Here is a 19111-nt window from a genome sequence, read left to right as displayed (position 1 = left end):
CAAGGTCTATAGTTGCCCAGGTCATCCCATTTAATTACTGACACAATATGAACTTTTTTACAGTCCTCTGGTACTGCCCCAGTGTTCCAAAACTTACTGAAAATGATTAATAGTCCAGAGAGCTGCTCAGCCAGTTCTTTTAAAACTCCTGGATGCAAGTTATCTGGATGTACTGATTTAAAAATGTCTAACTTCAGTAAACATTTAGTAACATTCTATCTACCCACCCAGTACATCACCCACTTGTTAAATTTTTAAACAAACATCTTTGTGCTTTCTCCCACTCTAACCCTCACCATGGGAGAAGCTCCCCATAAACATCCACAAAACTAAATCATTACCTTCCTTAAAACTCTCCTTTTGTTGTGAAGTCTACATAAAACTTGACAACAATTAGACCACTGGTATGCTGAGACCACTGCCTATCAGGATGACCAAAATTGACTCATTGTTTCTTTGTATTGTTCCATCTGTTGATATCCATCCACGACTCATCTTATACTTAGACTGTAAGTTCTTTGGGGCAGGGTTGTCTTTTTTTGATCTGTGTTTTGTACAGGGCCTAGCACAACGGGGTCCTGGCCCATGACTGGAGCACGCATGCATATGATAATACAAATAAATAATTATTAGTAATAAAATCACTAATACATTTGAAAAACTCCTTCTTATCCATATCTCTGCTATCATAGATTTCTTGATGTCCTTTTTAATTTCCTTATGAATTTTCTACAAATCCTAGCTTCTGATTTATATTCATTACTATCAACTTCCTCTTTCGTCCATTTTTAAAAATATATTATACAGCTGCTTTCACTTCCCTTCTAAGCCAGGTTGGTTTTTTATCAAGTAGCCTTCTTTCCAGATTGTGGCTTTTTGGACATCTCATAAAATGTTCTGAAGCACCTCCCAATTGTCATTTACATTTTTCTGTTTAAATTCTTTTTCCCAATTGATTTAGCTCAATTATTTTCATCTTTGTGCAACTGGCTCATTTGAAGCCAAGAGAAAGTCTAATACCGTATAGAGTTTCCCCATAATAAATGCAACATCTATAATTTTTAGAAATTCCTAAAATGTTTTCTCATTGGCAGCATGACACCTCCAGCATGTGTCACTCAGATTGAAGTTCCCCATGTTCACACAGCTCTTTTTCCTATATATTAACAGGTACTCAAGGAGCTGGTTCTCTAGTATAATTTAGTGGTCTGTAGCAGAAACTAACAAGGACTCCATTCTTGTACTTTATCTGTTCACTGATCCATAAATGTTCAGGATAATTTACTTCCAAATTGTCAGTGACTCAGAAACAGGTAATGACATTTTTGACAGTGCTACTTATCTTTCCCTTTTGCTCAGTCCATCCTTCTTAAATAGGTTATAACCAGTGAATTTTAACATTCCAGTCAAGCAAATCTCCCCGCCAGGTTTCAGTAATACCCAACTAGGTCAAATGTATGCTCATAAAGAGCAATTCCTATTCCTCTTGTTTATTACCAAGGCAACTAGCATTGTTGTGTAGGCAATTATGGTTACTAGATTAGTCTATAAATACCTACATAGCAAGAAGATATCTGACATACGAGGCCCTTTAATCTAGCAGCAATAATAAGATCCAGTGGATACTAGTTGAAGTTAGAAAAATTCAAATTCGAAATAACTTCTTAAATGAGGGTAGTTAATCAAAAGAAAGTAAGAATTGTTTACCAACGTCAGTGATAAATTCATCGTCACTTGGAGTGTTTACATCAAGAGTATATGTCTTTCTAAAATATAATCTCTGGTTTAAGCACAAATTATTGGGCTTAATAGTTGTTCACTTACATCACAGAGATGAAGAATTCCATCCATTGCAGGAATTACTCAATAAAATTCTATGGCTTATGCTATCCAAAAGAGTTCAGACTAGATGGATATAGTGGCTATTTTTGTCCCAAAAATATCTATGAATCTATTATTATTTCTTTTCAGATTCTCATTATGGCACTGCACTTTACTATAATATACACACTAACATATGACTTTAATAGAAAGTCCTAGTTTATTAAGCTTGTTTATCCAATATTTAATATGTGGTTAATGAAAAAGTTTTGCCTTTTTCTCTAAAATGGGAAGATGACATAATATTGACATATTAGGACTAAAAAATTCACTAAAATATTTAGTCAATTTATTTACAGACATTAACTGAGTTTAGACAAATATTACATATCATTTAATAGAATATTTACAGATGATTGTACATATTCTAATTTAAAGTAACTGTGAAATGTAATTTTTAGGAGGATGCTGCCTTTGTAGGAGTGCAGAAAGGTATCATTCCTTTGGAAAGTATTTGAAATGACAAGTACCATTTGGTATAATCTGCAGGATTCTAAAGGCAAAAAGCTACTCCTCATACTTCTTTATAGTTCAATAGTAAGTCATCCTTCATAGGTGCAGTTTAGCAGTATTCAGTGAGGGGGTGAACTCACTAAAGGCTGGAAACCCTCTTTCTCTCACTCTGAACCACCATATCGATCAAGTACTGGATTTCTCCGTCAGTGCTTGTATAATATCTTAATATTAACAGGGGCTGTCTGTGCTCAGGAAGGTGAAGACGTGAAAGAAGAAGTGTGCAAAAATATCAGATAGTTTAATTCTAAAAAAGGATATTTTGCACTATTTTAAAAGTATTTCTTTACTTAGCAACAAGGTTTTTCATCAGTGTTCAACTCTATCAAGGTTAACAATACAGGGTATCTAGTGTAGACATATAATTGGCTGGTGTTACTGTAATCAACATAAGAGGTGCTTACTTACCTTGTCCACTAACTGAGGTTCTTCGAGGTGTATCCCCCCATGTGTGCTCCACTGTAGGTGTGGAAGCGCCCCGGCACCTGAGATTAGAGATCTTCAACAGCAGTGCTCGTCGGACTGCCCGTGTGCACCTCCCTCCCCACACACACACTGTGCACAGGACGCATATATAGCGTTGTGCGTTCTGACCACCTTCAGTTCCTTCTCTGTCTCAGAGCTTATGTGTTCTGCTATGAAGCAAAGGGGAGGAGGGTGGGTAGTGGAGCACCCATGGAGACACACATCTCAAAGAATCTCAGTTACTGCACATGGTGAGTGACTTTCTCTTCTTCGAGTGATGTCCCCATGTAGGTGATTACAAAGCAGTAGCCCTAGTCAGAAGGTTGGGGCTTCAGAGCAGCCTGTATAGCAGAGGATAGGACAGTATGTCCAAGGAGAGTGTCCATAGAAAATTCAAGCATGAAACTGTAGTGTTCGGTGAAAGTATCTAATGACGCCCATGTAGCAGCCTTACAGATATCTTCAATGGGGATATTATTAAGGAAGGCAATGGAGGTAGATGATGATTGTGTAGAATGAGCCCTGATCCAGATAGGTGGTTGTCTCTTATGAAATTTGTAAGATAGACATATGCACTGTGAGATCCATTTAGAAAGGCGTTGTTTGGATATAGTGGTGCCTCTGGATCTTTCACTGGTCCAGAGTGAAACCTGGAATAGTCGTGGCGATTTTCGGAATGGCCAAGTCCTATCCAAATAGAATGCTAGTGCGCACCTCATGTCTAGAGCACGAAGGGCTGCAACCTGTTGATTACGGTGTGGTTTGGGTAAGAAACAAGAGAGGTGTATGGGTTAGTGATGAAAAGATGTTATAACTTTAGGTAGGAATTTTGAGTGTGGGCGAAGTGTCACTTTGTCCTTATGAAACACCATATACGGTGGATATGCCATGAGGGATGAGATTTTTCCCACTTGTCAAGCAGAGGTGATGGTGACAAGAAAGAGCAGTTTCATTGCTAGGTGAAAATGTGAGCAAGTTGCCACTGGCTCCAATGGGGGTCTGATCTAGGCTGGGGTCCCAGGTTGAGGTAGGGGCCCATATGTGTGGATAAGGATTTTGAATGCCTCTGAGGAAATGCTTCGTGAGAGGATGTGTGAAGACCAAGTGGCCATCAACAGGGTAGTAAACAGTGGTAACTGCTGCCAGGTGTACTCTAATGAAGCTAGTGGTAATCCATCCTGTTTGAGTTGTAGAATGTAGTAATGTAAGTGGTAACAGAGCATGTGCTATATTAACTTGCTGTAGGGCACAACAGTGTTGGAATCTCTTCCACTTATGAGTGTAAGTGCATCTGGTTGTGTTGTGTCTCCTATTCAAGAATATCTGTTTCACTGTACGTCCCGATATCTTGTGAGAGGAGCCATGGTGTCAGGTGGAGCTGGATTGGTCAGCCCAGAATCATGCGAAGAAGATAAGTATACCAAACCTGTCATAGCCATGTTGGGGCTGTTAGTATGGCTCAAGCTTGGTCTTCCTGCATCTTGTGAAGTACTCAGAACAGGAGAGGAAAGGGAGGGAAGGCATAAAGGAGTGGTGCATTCTAGATTATGAAGAACGTGTCTCCTAGTGATCTGTGTCCCTAGTGATCTGCTTTGGAACAGAACTGAGGACAGTGAGTGTTGTGCTGATTGCTGAAAAGATCTATCATAGGGCAACCCCATCAGTTGAACATGGGTTGGAGTGTTTGTATGTCCAGCTCCCATTCATGACTGTGCGAGAATGTCCTGCTCAATGCATTAGCGGGGCTGTTATGACATCCAGTACGCAACTGAGATAGAGATGTTGTTCTGGATACACCAATTCCATAGTTTGATAGTCTCCAAACAAAGAATGGGATCTCGCTACTCCCTGTCTGTTGATTTAATACATGCAGGCAAGATTGTCCATCATCACTCGTATAGTATAATGTTTGAGAAGCGGTAAGAAATGTCAGCAGGCATTGTGGACTGCTCTTACTTCTAGCAGGTTGATGTGTATGGTGGATTCAGTGGGTAACCACCTGTCCTGTATTGTGTGTTCATGTAGATGTGCTCCCCAACCGATGAGGGAGGCATTGGTGGTTAAAATCATGGTGGGTGATGATTGTAGAAAGGGAACCTTAATGCAGACATTGCTGGAGTGTGTCCACCACCATAGAGAGTCCTTGACTTGTTTTGGCATGGATAAGCGTTTGTGCATGCTGTGTTTGTGGGGGAGCTAACTTTGAAGACACCACATGTGTAGTCTTACGTATCTGACCACAAACATGGTTGCAGCCTAGGAGCTGAAGGCATGTTCATGTGGAGATCTGATCCACGATGACTAAAACTCTGTGATGTATTAGGAAGGCTCTGGCTTGGATGGCATCCAGTTGCATGCCAATGAATTCCAAGTGTTGTACCAGTTTTAGTGTGGACTTTTCTAGGTTCATGGGGAGACCTAGTTTCATGAACAGAGTCACTGTCACGTGAACCGCTTGAAAGGCATCGGTTTCAGACAGAGCTTTGAAAAGGCAGTCATCCGGGTACAGAAAGAGGATGATTCTGTCTCTCCTTAGGTAGGCAGCAACTACCATGAGGACTTTGGAGAAGACCTGAAGTGCTGTAGACAGTCTGAAAGGCAGTAACTTGTACTGGTAGCAATCACTGCCCACAACGAAGGAAGCGCTTGTGGGCAGAGTGTATGATAATATGACGGTATCCATCTTGTAGGTTAAGGGTCCTGTTCCACTTCTGAGATAATAGTAGAGAGCATAACCATTTTGAAATGTTGCAGTTTGACAATTTGTTTAGATTTGTGAATGTCCAGGATGGGATGTCAACCACCAGATTTCTTCCAAACCAGAAAATAGTGGGAGTAGAAACCTCGACTTCTGTATTGTGAAGGGACCTGTTCTATGGCTCCCAGTTGCAGATGTCTCACTTCCTCATGTAAGATAGATTCATGAGAGGGGTCCCTGAAGAGGGACGGGATGGTGAGGTGGCATAGCTGGGAAGGGGATGGAGTATCCTTCCCGGACTATCTTTAGAAGCCACTTGTCTGAGGTGATAAGCATCCAAGATGGGAAAAATGGAACTAGTCGGTCACCAAACCGTTGGTACATGACAGATGGTAGAGGTGACTGGAATAGGTGAGCGGCCCTCAGGGCCTCGACCAAAATCTTCAAAATTGTTGTTTCGTAGCCCTTTGTGGAATGGACTTCCTACACCTGTTCAGAAACCTTTGGTGACAGCGCTGGGTGTCAAATTACCCTTATGGATAATATTGCTACATTGAGGATAGTGGAGGAAGTTGGTGCTTTCCTGATCTCCTACTTGGTGCTCACCTCCTACTCAATGGTCGTCCTTAGGTCTTAAGTACTGGACTCCACTTCCCCCATTGTTCTCAATGCACCTGGAGATCTATAAGATGCCTCTGTGTTTCCTATTTTCTGTATTACTGCATCTGAAGAAGAGAGCTGAAATCTCTCGAAAGCTTATGTCTACAATATTAAATTTGTTAGTCTTTAAAGCGCCACAGAACTCTCGTTGTTTTTGCTGTATACAGACTAACACGGCTACCCCTCTGGAAATAAAAACTCAGCATTTTTTGCTGGAACATAGTATTTTTTGTCACACATTTGCAGGTAGGAGGAATGGAAGTTGGGATCTATAATAAGACCTTTGCTGGTTCAAGAAGTGTCCCATTAAAAGACAGCATGATTTTTGATGAAGTGGGTGTATGCAGGAAGTCTATGAGCTCATGTTTTTGATCCTTCACCTCCTCCAGTGGAATATGTAGGGTGTCTGCGACTCTGTGAAACAGTTCTTGGAAGTGCCTAAAGTCATCATCAGCTACGGGGGTTGGAGACATAATCACCTCATCGGGTGATGACAAGAAAAAATGTAGGGCTGTTAGAGCTTCTTCCTCTTGTTCCTCCTCCTTAGTTGGTATCTGTGGTGGTTCAATTTCTTGAGATCAAGATGCCGATGGAGAGGGAAGGGGTATAAGGCCTCTGGGTTTGTTGCCTTGTGCAGTTGCCGAATAGTGCCCTAATATGGCCAGTTAGGTAGAAGTGGCACGTTCAGTTTCATTCATGGTGGTCCTTGCCAAGTTTGGGGTCCCTGAGTAGTGTGAGAGTAACAGAGGATAGGCTGGTGCTATTTGTCCAGATGTTGATGGGGCAATAGATGTCTCATATTCCTTCTCCTCTTCTTCAACATCACTGGGAAAAGAAGGCGCCATCCTTAGAGGAGAGGAGGAATGTTGTGAGTCTACTGATCATGGAACTTGAGGTAGGTCTCATCCGAGGAGACCTCATCTCATCTGAGGATAATCATCATGTGGGGTATCAGATATCAATAGATCTTCTGGGTATTTGAATGCTCAAGGTGATGGAAAGATCATCATCAGTGCCGCTGTTGCGCATAGTGCCGAGGTGTACATTTGTGAGATGGCACTAATGATTTTTTCAGTGCTGAGGATTTTGATGCTGAAGACATTTTCGGCGCCAAAGACTTTGGTGTCGGTGCCAATGTTCTTGTCAGTGCAGACACTTTTGATGGTGCTGGAGGTTTTTGCCAGTGCCAAGGCCTTGGTGCCAAAAATATTATAGAAGGGCTGCGTCACTCATCAAAGATGGAAGGTGGCGCCAATGGCTGGAGGTCTGCCCTAATAGGGTCTTTAGCCCACTTTTTGGAGACAGTACCTGAGGTACTCGGTCTCGCCGTGGAGCTGTATCCCCTGACAGATACTGTTGAAGCCACCAATCTAACTGGGGAAGGTGTTCTGGTGGGCTGCGCCTCAGTGTGAGGGTGTGGCAGCTCTTTCTTGTCCTCTCCTCAGTCCGAAGATGATTTTCTCTTCATCAGGCATAGAGAATGAGGGTCAGCAGATGACTCCGCTGAACATGAGGATCTCACCGGAGAAGAGTACAAGCCCAGGTCTGATGCAGGACGAAGAAATTTTTCCATAAGTAGGAGTTTTAGTCTGATAGCTGTGTCGTTCCTGGCTCTTGCTTTCAGGTCCAGACAGTGGACAATGGGAGCACTTTTGGGGAATGTGTGTTCCTCTCCCAAACAGTGGATATACTGTGTGTGGCCATCCATTACTAGGAAGGAGATAATGCAAAAGATGCTCCTCTTAAATCCAGGAGAGCTGGGAATAAGGGTGAAGGGAGTAGTTTCCTTGTTGGGAAGGGTGGGAAACGGGGGGGGGGGAAATGAAAACCTCAACTACACTATGAAATGTAAAGGTATAGAGTAAGAATAAAGTCTAAAAGAAAAAAAATTTTTTTTGATAGGAGGAATAAAGGAGAGAAAAGATGAACTAACCATGCTATGAGAGAACTACACCATGAGGTAAGGCACTATCTATGAGGTAATCAAAGAAGAAAAATGGGCTCTGCTAACAAATTCCATACCAGACCAAAGGCAGTAGAGAAGGAACTGAGGGCGGTCGGACCACACAGTGCTATATATACGTCCCGCGCACAGCACGAGAAGGGGGAGGTGCACATATTCAGTCTTATGGGCACTGCTGTTGAAGATCTCCAATCCCAGGCACTGGGGCGCTGCTGCACCTACAGTGAAGCATCCATGGCGACATCACTTGAAGAAGAACAATTAGATGTACTTGAAGCAGCTCTAACTGACACGGTGTTTAAAATGGTGGTATCCAGCAGTTAGTCTCCACTAGCATTCTGCTCCACATGGTAGTAAGAGCTGGACATTATTGAAAAATGTCCCTGGATTAGACAGGGCCTAAGGATAGGAATATCACTTGATTTCTTTAAAGCTGACAGCATGTTGCACACACTGTTCCATTCAATCATAAAGATGACCAAAGTATTGGATTCTCCATACTTTATGTACTATGCATAATTTGTTCACAGATTAATAAAACAAATTAATTCCCTACTTTTCTAAAACTTGAACACTAACATTTCTTCAGGGTAGCACATCTCATCAATGTCAATTATGAGCAATCCAAATGCTTAGGAAAATGTCTTTAATAGAATATATCTTTGTTTTAGCATGTTTAACATTCTACATTTTAAAATAAATTAATTTTGCACTCATGTGTAGTCTGTAAAATGTCTTTCTGAGGGATGAAAGTCTGCATTAAAATAGATTACATTTGTCTCGATCCTGTCATACATGATCATCATGTATAGTAAAATTGTCATGCAATTTTTTTTTTTTTAACATTTGCTCAAAATAAACCACACCGCCATGTGCACAAAAGAATTATTATAAAAAAATGTTCATATGAAATGTGTTTTAATCTTGCAAATGTGCACACATAATGGGATTAAAAAAAATTTCAAAGAACTTTCTGAGACATCACACACATTTTCTGATAATTTTTTTTAAACCTACCTGAGAGACTCTGCCATCCGCCTTAAATCTTCATTTTGTTGTTTTAAACGTTCAAGCTTTGCAAGTATCTTGGATAATTCATGGCTGGAATGGTCTGGGTGTTCATTATCTCGTACCAAGTGTCCGCCTATATAAAATAGCAAGGTCCCCCAGGCAAAGAGGATGAGCATAATCCAACGCCAGGAACCAGTCCATGGCCGCATTTTCAGATGCTCAATTCACTGTAAAACTGTTTTAGCTCACAAAATAAACATTGTAATTCCTTAGTCTGCACAAAGATGGACAACTTCGGTTCCTCTGTTTCACCACATTATGCTTATGACAAATTATAATCAGTGTTAGTCCTACAGCAATTCTTTAAGAGAGATCCTTAGGATGTTGTATGTAGAAGGCTTTAGTATCACTTGCGTCTTGGTTTTATATTCTGTAGAAAGAATAAAATAAGTGCAATTAAGTAATGTGACTTACAAATAATAGAATATGTCAGACTACAATTAAAGCAAATGTACATGCAAGAAAATTGGCAAACAACATTACTACCCCTTCATCAACTATGGAAAGGAAACCACTGAAGATTCCATAGTAAATTAACTGCGTTTATTAGGAACACACCATGTGATAAAACAATCAGCTCCAGATATAAAATAATGTGAAGCATCATAACCTCTTCCAAAGAATTATGCTCACTAGTTTGTCCAATACCATTTAATATATTACAAAAGGTTAAATCAGTGATTCTCAACTAGGGGTACATGTACCCTGGTGGTATGAAGAGGTCTTCCATGGGGTACATCAGCTCATCTAGATATTTGCCTAGTTTTACAACAGGTTACATAAAAAGCACTAGCGAAGTCAGTACAAACTAAAATTTTATACAATGAATTGTTTATACTACTCTATATGCTATACACTGAAATGTAAGTGCAATATTTATACTCCAATTGATTTATTTTATAATTATATGGTAAAAATGAGAAAGTAAGCAATTTTTCAGTAATAGCATACTGTGATAGTTCTGTATTTTTATATCTGATTTTGTAAGCAAAGTAGTTTTAAAGTCAGGTGAAACTTGGGAGTACGGAAGAAAAATCAGACTCCTAACAAGGGTACAATAGTGTGGAAAGTTTGAGAACCACTGGGTTAAATCATTGGTGTATCAACAAATCAGAAAAGGCATTCGGCAGTACATTTGGTATTACCTCAAATGGAAACATAAGCATGGCTATTATTCAATTATACTTTTTTTCAATCTTCTACCCTTTTTCATTTTTATGAACTCTCACTATTAGCTATCATTATTATTGTATTTCCCTTATTACACAAGAGGCAGTTTGCCATTTACATAACAGACTCCACTACTGACATGTAGATTGGCCAAGCAGCAGCTATAACTGAAATTAAGCAGTTTACAAGCACTCCAAAGACTACAAGCAATAATTTATAAAATACAAATCCTGCAAATACATTTCTCCTTAATGAGGTCAACCTGCACTGGCTTCAGGTATGGAAATGTAAAATTAATCACACATCTTTATTTCTCATTTAAACTGCAACAGAGTCCAGCTTCATTATTAGGTTTTCCAATATTATTCATAAATATTTTCTACAAAAAAACACTGAATTTTTAAAGGAGAGAAAAAGAGAGGGACTTCAAATTAATTAACACCCAGTAGTTAAGCACAGGAGGAAACCTCATTCGTTGCAGGCAGACAGGAAAAAAAAGAAAATCAATTAAGTTTTCGAATAGTGTGAAGAATGCAAAAGTATTTCATGTAATGTTAAAACACATGCAGTGATGCATACCCACATATCTCCAAACAAAACCAAGTTTATGAACCCAATTCAAATTGCTAAAACTGATTTTTAATTATATACAAGTTATATATAACAGTTAATATACAACTGTGTTAAGATCAAATTAAAAGTACTACATTTGAAAAAAACAAAATCAAAACAATTTTATCTACAGTGATCTTTTTAAAACCTCATAGCTCATTTTCTACAGAGCAAAAACACATCACCTCTTTGTTCCAACAATTTTCTTTATCTTATTATATCCTGAACTGATATTTTAAAATACTAATTGATAAGAAAAGCACCCAATTATCCAACCCCCCCATCTTACTCTTACTTCCATGTCTGCAATTGAACATTTGTGCCTATTGTCAGGAATCAGTATTTCCTATGCAGACGTGAACCTCTTTTGCCCTCCTTTCCAGTCTGTAAATTTGCCACCTGTACCACAACTCTCAAACATTCCTCTGACTAATCTCTTTTTTCCCCTTCCTTTGAAGATGGTCTCCTTGTGGCTCTACCAAGTTCAAGAGAAAAGTCACCATTTTAAATTGAAAGGAATGCTTTTCCTGTCATGCAATAACCTACATGCTCATCAAGCTACAAAGGATATGTTGACAGCATTGGCTTCCAGATCCAGGACATTCAAGGTAACATGAAAACTACTTACTGCCAACAAAACCTGATAGAGCTTTCTCACCTTTTTTGAGACTGTGCACAAAACCTTCATCTTACTACATTTCAGACAACCAGCAGATGGCAGATCTAGACACACAGGATTAATAGGTAATAGTTAACAACTGAGTAGCACTTAAGTGAAAAAACGTTTCTAGTAACCCTCTCATCCTTTCCATCTAAGGGGTATTTGGTGAGAAGTCCATGGGCAGATCAGTTTTCTCTGAACAAGACAAATGCAGAATCACACATTAAGAGCCCATAATATTCTACACATTTCTAAGAGAGATCTATATATGTACATTTTGTTCTATCATGGCAAAAACCAAATTGCATATGGAGAGACATAGGCTACTTCCATAATCTTTTGGTTGTTCTTCCTTAGGAAAAGAGAGAGTCTATAGGGTTCAGTTTCTGCACTGGTCTTTCAAACCTCATAGCTGAAAAGACATTCCTAAAGAAGTCGTGCAATAGTGTATTAATTATTGTTATGACTATAGTGCCTAGGAGCACTAGTCATGCACCATGATCCAATTGCGCTAGGATCTGTACAAACACAGAACAAAAAGATGGACCCTGCCCCAAGCAGTTTACAATCCAAGTATGGGACAAGAGACAATAGATGGACAGACAGACAGAGTGCAAGGAAATAATGAGACAATATTGGTCAGCGTAATAGGCAGTGGTCTCAGGGCACGAGTAGCCTAATTATTGTCAGTTTGTCTTTTTTTTTTGTAGGCATCATGGCAAGAGTGTGTTTTCAAAAGGGCTTCAGAGGAGGAATAGAAATTCTCTTTGTTGTTGTTTATGGGGAGCTCCTTCCAAGCATGAGGGACGGCATAGAGGAAAGCACAAAGATATGTGGAAATTTAGTAAGTGGGTGATGGAGGCTGGTGTTATGGACCAATAGGAGGTAGGAGTTGATCTCTCAATAGCAAATGAGAGTTGATAGGTAGAGTGGGGACAGACTATGAAGACTGAGCCTATTGCTGAGCTTCAGGCTCTGAGTATGATAACATTTAATTCTCCTCCTCAGAAGGGTACTCTAAAGGCATGTCAGCACTGAAAAAAAAAAAAAAAAAAAAGTGCATTCTTAATTCAGGTTATACAACACATGGGCTAAATTGGATTAAAACAGCAGTAAAGACACAGAAACTTGTCTTTGAACCTGAGTTCGCAGTTTGGGTTCAACCCTATAGGGCCAGCCTGAATTTGAACTCGAGCTGCTAACTTGAGTTAAAAACTGAGTTTCTGCATCTTCACTGCTGTCTTAGCCTGAGTTAGCTAATGTGGTTAGCTACCCAAATTAACAACACCAGGGAGGGAGGGGTAGTGGTGTTTGTTTGTTTTTGTTTGCAGTGAAGACATACCCTAAGAAAGACTGGCTGTGGAACAAAAGAACGAAGTCTAAGGAAGTACCAGTTGGAGCTTGATTGCTTGAGCCTTAGGAGCTGAAACAAATACATCTATTTGAATAGTTAAGTAAGTTTCTAAAGAAACCTGGGCGGATTTTTCATTACAGAAGAGCAAAAGGAACTTTGAAAAACTTGAGCCTCCATGAAAGACATATTAACACAATTAATGGCTGCTAAGATCAAGGATAGGGACTGAAAGGTGCTGAAAACCATAACTTCCCTCTTCTGACTCCACCCTCTTCCATTCCTCTGCTCCTTCAGGGAGGGCCTCTGCTGTAGCAAGTGAACTCTTCTTCCCCTCACACAGGTTTGCAAGTTATAGTCAGCAGAGCAGGATCCCGTGCATAGTCAGTGTGATTTGCCACTACTCCATCTCCTTACGTGAGTGGGACCCGAACACACAGTTAGCAGTTCCTAGCAAAAAGTGCTGCTACAGAAAGCACAGAGGTGGTCCCTCACCCCATTTTTTGCCTTCTGAAGTTTCTGGATGGGTCCTTTCAGAATAATGTGAAAAACTCTTCAAAACAGCAGCCACATGTGGCTGTGGATGTTGTATTCCTGCTTGCTTCTTTCTTAGGGGCAAAGTGGAGAAGGGGATGGGGAGGATAGAGAGCAAAGCAATCCTTCAACTGGTTGTCATTTTGCCTGGAACAGCAAATTAGAAGGAACCCAAGGTCTGTACTGTTGTTGACTCAAACAAAACAAAACAATAAAACTACTTTGTTTCATTGAAGTCTGTAGGTTTTACCAAACATTTGGGCCAGGACTGTTTGCAGTATGCTGTGTTTTAGCTTTTCCTTGTCCCCTGGTGAATGCCTATAAACTGCTCTAATGGGATTTTTAATAAATCTTTTCAGCTTTACTGTTTCATTATGTTGTAGTCAGAATCTGAATGTGGGAAATGGGTTCATACAGCTATACTGATGCTTCAGCAATGAAAGGGAGGCTCTAGGAGATTCATCCACCACTGCTGCCTGACCCACTCTAACAATCAAAAATATTCTCTGGCCTTCTGCTGTTTTTTGTGCCCCACATTAGCACCACAAACGACAGACAAACTGGAGGAAATGCACATGGCAGAGAATGCTGCTCCAACTCAAGAAAGCATCCATGAGAGAATGTTTGTCCATTCATCCTTTGGAGCAGACTTTCAGACATTTTATATTCATACGAGTGGCAAACCAGTAGATTCAGTGACCACTCATACTTATGCTGAAGAATATAATTCAGTTTGTCCACACAAATTTTCTGCTTACTGGCCAAATGGAGGACAATAAGGTAAAAATGATGAGCTATGTACTGGTCCAAGAGAGCTATTATGTCCCAGCAGAAAGACTTGGAATGGGCTTCTACTTGTCTGTCTAACAGGAACATGGCTGTAGTGCTGTCTATAAGAACTTGAACCACACTGCCTCTGATTTGAGAGAGAAATTATTTGAGGTCTCAATTAACATATTACAGCTCTGAAGCATTTATAAGCAATTTCTTCTCCCTATCCTCCAATGATCATGCATTGTGAGGGATCCCCACCCTGTTTGGAGTCTTCTGTGATAATTACAGCTGAGGGCGACAAAGGAATGAAGACGACCTCTCTAAGCAAGTGATCACCAACTCCCACCCTTCTAGAAACTCAAAGATCTTCATAAGCAGACATGTCATCCACATTAGGAGTTCTGAGCTAGACAAAGGTGGAACACCTCATCAAAAGGCGGACATGCAGTGTCACATATGTTGAGGATGCCATGAGGTCTATCAGATGGAGGAACCGCATTGTCTGACACACGTTTTCATTTAAGGTAAATAGGCCTTGAGATGCATTCAAAAAGTTCTCCTCTAAAAAAAAAGTGAGTTGGAGATACCGCTAGTAAAATAAATCACCTGAGTAGATACTAGAAGATTCTTTTCCCCAGTATAATAGCAGGTCCAAAGTCTGAAATCAATTACAAGTACTTTTGATCAAGTTTTTCAAAGCCTGACAAAAGCATACTTGAATCAGATCATCATCTAAAATCAGGTATTTAAGAATTACTTCATACGATAGATAAGTAGCCACCTGGCAAAGTATTTGGTGAAGACCCTGAGCACCATGTAGATACAGATAGCATGGAAGATTGTCAATAAATCCATGTCATGTAGATATTATAAAAGACCAGATAAAGTGGGCTGGATTAAATTCACCCAAGGAGCCTAATGACTTTCATAGGAAAAGTTCCCAGAAGGACCAGATCTTTTATTTAGTGCTCTAGGAGCTGTTCAGGTAAGTCTCAAAGCCAGATGACACCAAGATCAAAAACTGAACAGTCTCGGATTCAAGGAAGATTTCCCTTAGGACCGGATATGAAAATGAGCTCTGATCAGATAAGCAGCAGCCCTGGCACAATAAGATAAATTGGAGAGAATCCAGTGGAGGGCAACAAAAATTATTTGGGGGGTGGGGGGGTGGAGCACATGACTTATGAGGAGAGGCTGAGGGAACTAGGCTTGTTTAATCTGCCGAAGAGAAGAGTGAGAGGAGATTTGATAGCGGCCTTCAACTATCTGAAGGTGGGTTCCAGGGAGGATGGAACTAGGCTGTTCTCAGTGGTGGCAGATTGCAGAACAAGGAGCAATGGTCTCAAGTTGCAGTAGGGAAGGTCTAGGTTGGATATTAGGAAAAACTTTTTCACTCACAAGGTGGTGAAGCACTGGAATGGGTTATCTAGGGAGGTGGTGGAATCTCCATCCTCAGAGGTTTTTAAGGCTCAGCTTGATAAAGCCCGAGCAAGGATGATTTAGTTGGGGTTGGTCTTGCTTTGAGTAGGGGGTTGGACTAGATGACCTCCTGTGGTCCCTTCCAACCCTACCATTCTATGATTCTTCCCTCCTTGGGACAGTCAGATGGAGTCCAGGTAATCGGCAGCACCAGAAGAGCTTGCAGCAACATTGGCATCAGGGAAGAAGTAGATTCCCTGTCTTCTTGGGAGAGGCTGGACAGCAAGACAGGGTTGCAGGTGAGCTTCTTCTTAACACTGGGGAAGATGGAATTGACAGCTCCGAAGTTCCTCTTCACTCTCTGGGCCTGTGCTTCCATGACTACTTTTTCTAGCTAGGGGAGAAATGAGTCCTTGGCACAGGAAACACCTTGGAGCCCTGATTGTTCTTGCCTTTATGCTTGAAGACAGAGAACTGTGGAACTCAGGCCTACTAGAAACATTGGCTTGACTGCACCACTATTTCTGATGGTGATACAGCATCCAAGGTAGAAGAAGGGGTCCATCAAACCTATGGAACTAGAACCTCCTCAAACATTGAAAAGCTGACAGTGTTGGTAGCAACAATTTCAGAAGCCCCAGTTAATTTAGATGGAGGTGGCATAAACCAACTAGTACTGAGACCATGGCAGCAACAGTCGTGGATGGTGGTGCTATTCCCCAGCATTGACTTCTTCAGCCTAGACGATTTAGTTGCTTCAGATGAATCTAAGGAGTTGGCTTTCAGTGATTTCTTTAGAAAGAAGACCTAGAGCTTGTTCTTTCTGAGCCTGGGGTGTGAAGGGATTGACACAATGACAACTGGCTGCACTAATAATCCTCGCTTAGGCAAACAAGAAAATAAGCATGGCTTTCAGGTTTGTCATAATACCTGTCACCATGCCACAATGCACAGTGAGAAAAACTGCACTAAATGCAGAAAAAAAAGTTTAAAACTATGTAATGAAAATACTGTCACTAATAAGCAACACTAAAACAAACTATATTAAAACTACAACCCTATAAAATAAAACTAGGTTAGAAAATTCTTGATTAGGAAAGATAGTTTTCTGCATCTATAGCTAGTTGTGGAAGAGAGGGGACAATGTCAGATTTTAAGGCCTTTAAGAAAAAAAATTCCTTACCTATGTTACTAACACCACTTTAGGTTTTCAAACTGAATTGTAAAATCTAGTTTATTTTTCTATTGAACATGGAGATGGTTTGAAATGGTCTACCTAATATCTAACTTAATTTCAGCTGCTCATGTATTACCATAATTCCATAGGTTTATTAATGTTTCTTAATTTTAAAAAACTTCAACTGTAATTTTTTTATGTCAGTTAAAACACTTATATTGTTTTTCAGTTTAAGAATTCTCTTTTTATAAAGAATTTGACCTGACAGCAAACCTACATTTGGATACCAGGTCTAAATTTGACCTGACAGCAGACTTTTAAGGTTTCAGTTGGGACTCCTACTTTGCCTCCTTAACACCACTGCAAACATCCATTGCACGAGGGTTTTTCATTATATGATCTCACAACAGAATATATGCACTAGTGCAAAATTAGAGTACAGTTAAAAATATATTGGGAAAATTCACCCATCTAATGAAAGATGATGAAAATTATCCAATTTACCGTGGAATTTGCTTTACGATCACAGAGGGAAACAAGACTACAGTCAGGGAAAAGGTTAATCTTTAAAGACTCTGATGTCAGAGACAAGGAATGAATTATCACTGCTCCAAGGCAAGATGCAATGTGAAACTTAAGGAACACACACTGCCAAAAGCAAAGTAATGAAATTTTTTTTTAAACTGATGCCTCAGTGGTATCTCCTGCAAAATGGAGAGTACAATATCCAGGCAAGGGTAAATTCAAGATCCTTAAAACAACATAAAGAACCAATGATCCAATAATAGATGACTCAGATGAAAAAGTCAGTGGATAAGAACTATTTTTAGATGTTCAGAATTAAATCAGACATGTCTGATTATCAGATCGATATACTTATTAATTAATTAAATTAATTTAACTGCTTCTGTCAAAATGCTCTTAGAGGCAGTGTTTTTCTTCTCTTCATAGCTGGTGAACATCTCTAGAGAATATTTTTGTGATATAATCTGTTTATTCTTAATGTTTTGTAACATCACTGTATGCCAGAAATGGTTATCCTTTGTTTTGCTAGAGTTTATAAACCAAAACATTAAAGTTACCTATACTGTATTACACCATGTCTACAGTTACAAGTTTACTGCAGCACAGTTGTACCGATAGAGCTGTGCCACTGTAAGAGCGCTCATCTCATCACATTACGCCAATATGAGAGTTTTCCCGTCAACATAATAAAACTTGCTCAACGAACGGTGATAACTATGTAAGTGGGAGAGCATCTCCCGCCAACATAGCGCTGTGTATATGAGCGCTTATGCTGGCAAAACTTATGTGGCTTAGGGCGGGGGGGTGCGCGGGGTGTTCCACACTCCCGAACGACAAAAGTTTTGCCAACGTAAGTGCTAGTGTAGACATGGCCTAAGTTTTTAAGTTTGAGGGTCACACTATTTTTAAAAGGCAGCAGTTACACATGTACATTCTGTTACAGGCTTTGTGCGTTTCTATAACAGAACAACATTTCTATAACACCCAACATTAGACACCTTAAATATTAGCAGTCTAAGGGGTGTGATTCCCATTAAGGATATAAACATTGTTTAAAAAGCACTCATTTAAATTGCTAAAATTAGATCGGTTAAACATTTAATTGTTAACAAGTTAACAATCTACCCCACGCCCACATATTTATCTTTATCAAATGTCTTTACTAACAACCAACACAGTCTTATGTAAACCAACTTTTTCAATGACCTGAAAATACTGATACATTCCTTCGTTTCAGCTTTATAGGTTAAATTATCCTCATCAAAGATGAAAAAAATGGGTAAATCTGCAGAAACAACTAACTGTAGCAACTTCTTACATAATATCCTCAAATAGTACTAATGCTGTCCCAAAAAAAAGATTGCAAAAAGTAACTTTTCAGAGATCATTTTGTTTAACTTTTTACATACTATCCCTGAGCTGTCCAAAAACACAAAAAGTCCGATAAAAAAAAAAGAAAAAAAAAGCTTCAGAGACCAGTTCACATGAATCAAGTTTTTAAAATGCTGTATTTCAAATCCACTGCTGATTTTTGTTAAGAAAAATTAACATGTTTACATGCTCTGGCGTCAGTCTTGTGTGCAGATGATTAAGGCCAGCATTGGAAGACACACGTTCTGCAGGCACAGACGACCCTG

General features: G+C 39.8%; 1 protein-coding gene across 4 annotated transcripts in view; it reads right to left on the bottom strand.

Annotated features, from left to right (window-relative positions):
- The window catches only part of FUT8 (fucosyltransferase 8), a 278111-nt gene that overhangs the window by 131783 nt on the left and 127217 nt on the right, over positions 1–19111 (bottom strand). For 3 of the 4 annotated variants that reach the window (XM_067557732.1, XM_067557733.1, XM_067557734.1), the window contains exon 4: positions 9198–9621. In XM_067557732.1, coding sequence (XP_067413833.1) covers positions 9198–9400 — 203 coding nt within the window. In that variant the 5' untranslated portion in view covers positions 9401–9621. Of the gene's footprint in view, positions 1–9197; positions 9622–11691; positions 11759–19111 lie in introns of those variants that run through there. The other variant, XM_067557735.1, reaches the window with a different exon arrangement.

This window comes from Emydura macquarii, unplaced genomic scaffold, assembly GCF_026122565.2.
Source record: "Emydura macquarii macquarii isolate MOO-44397 ecotype Brisbane River unplaced genomic scaffold, CSIRO-AGI_Emac_v2 contig_1876, whole genome shotgun sequence".
NCBI classification, from domain to species: Eukaryota; Metazoa; Chordata; order Testudines; family Chelidae; genus Emydura; species Emydura macquarii.
This window is presented reverse-complemented; position numbering and strand designations above follow the sequence as displayed.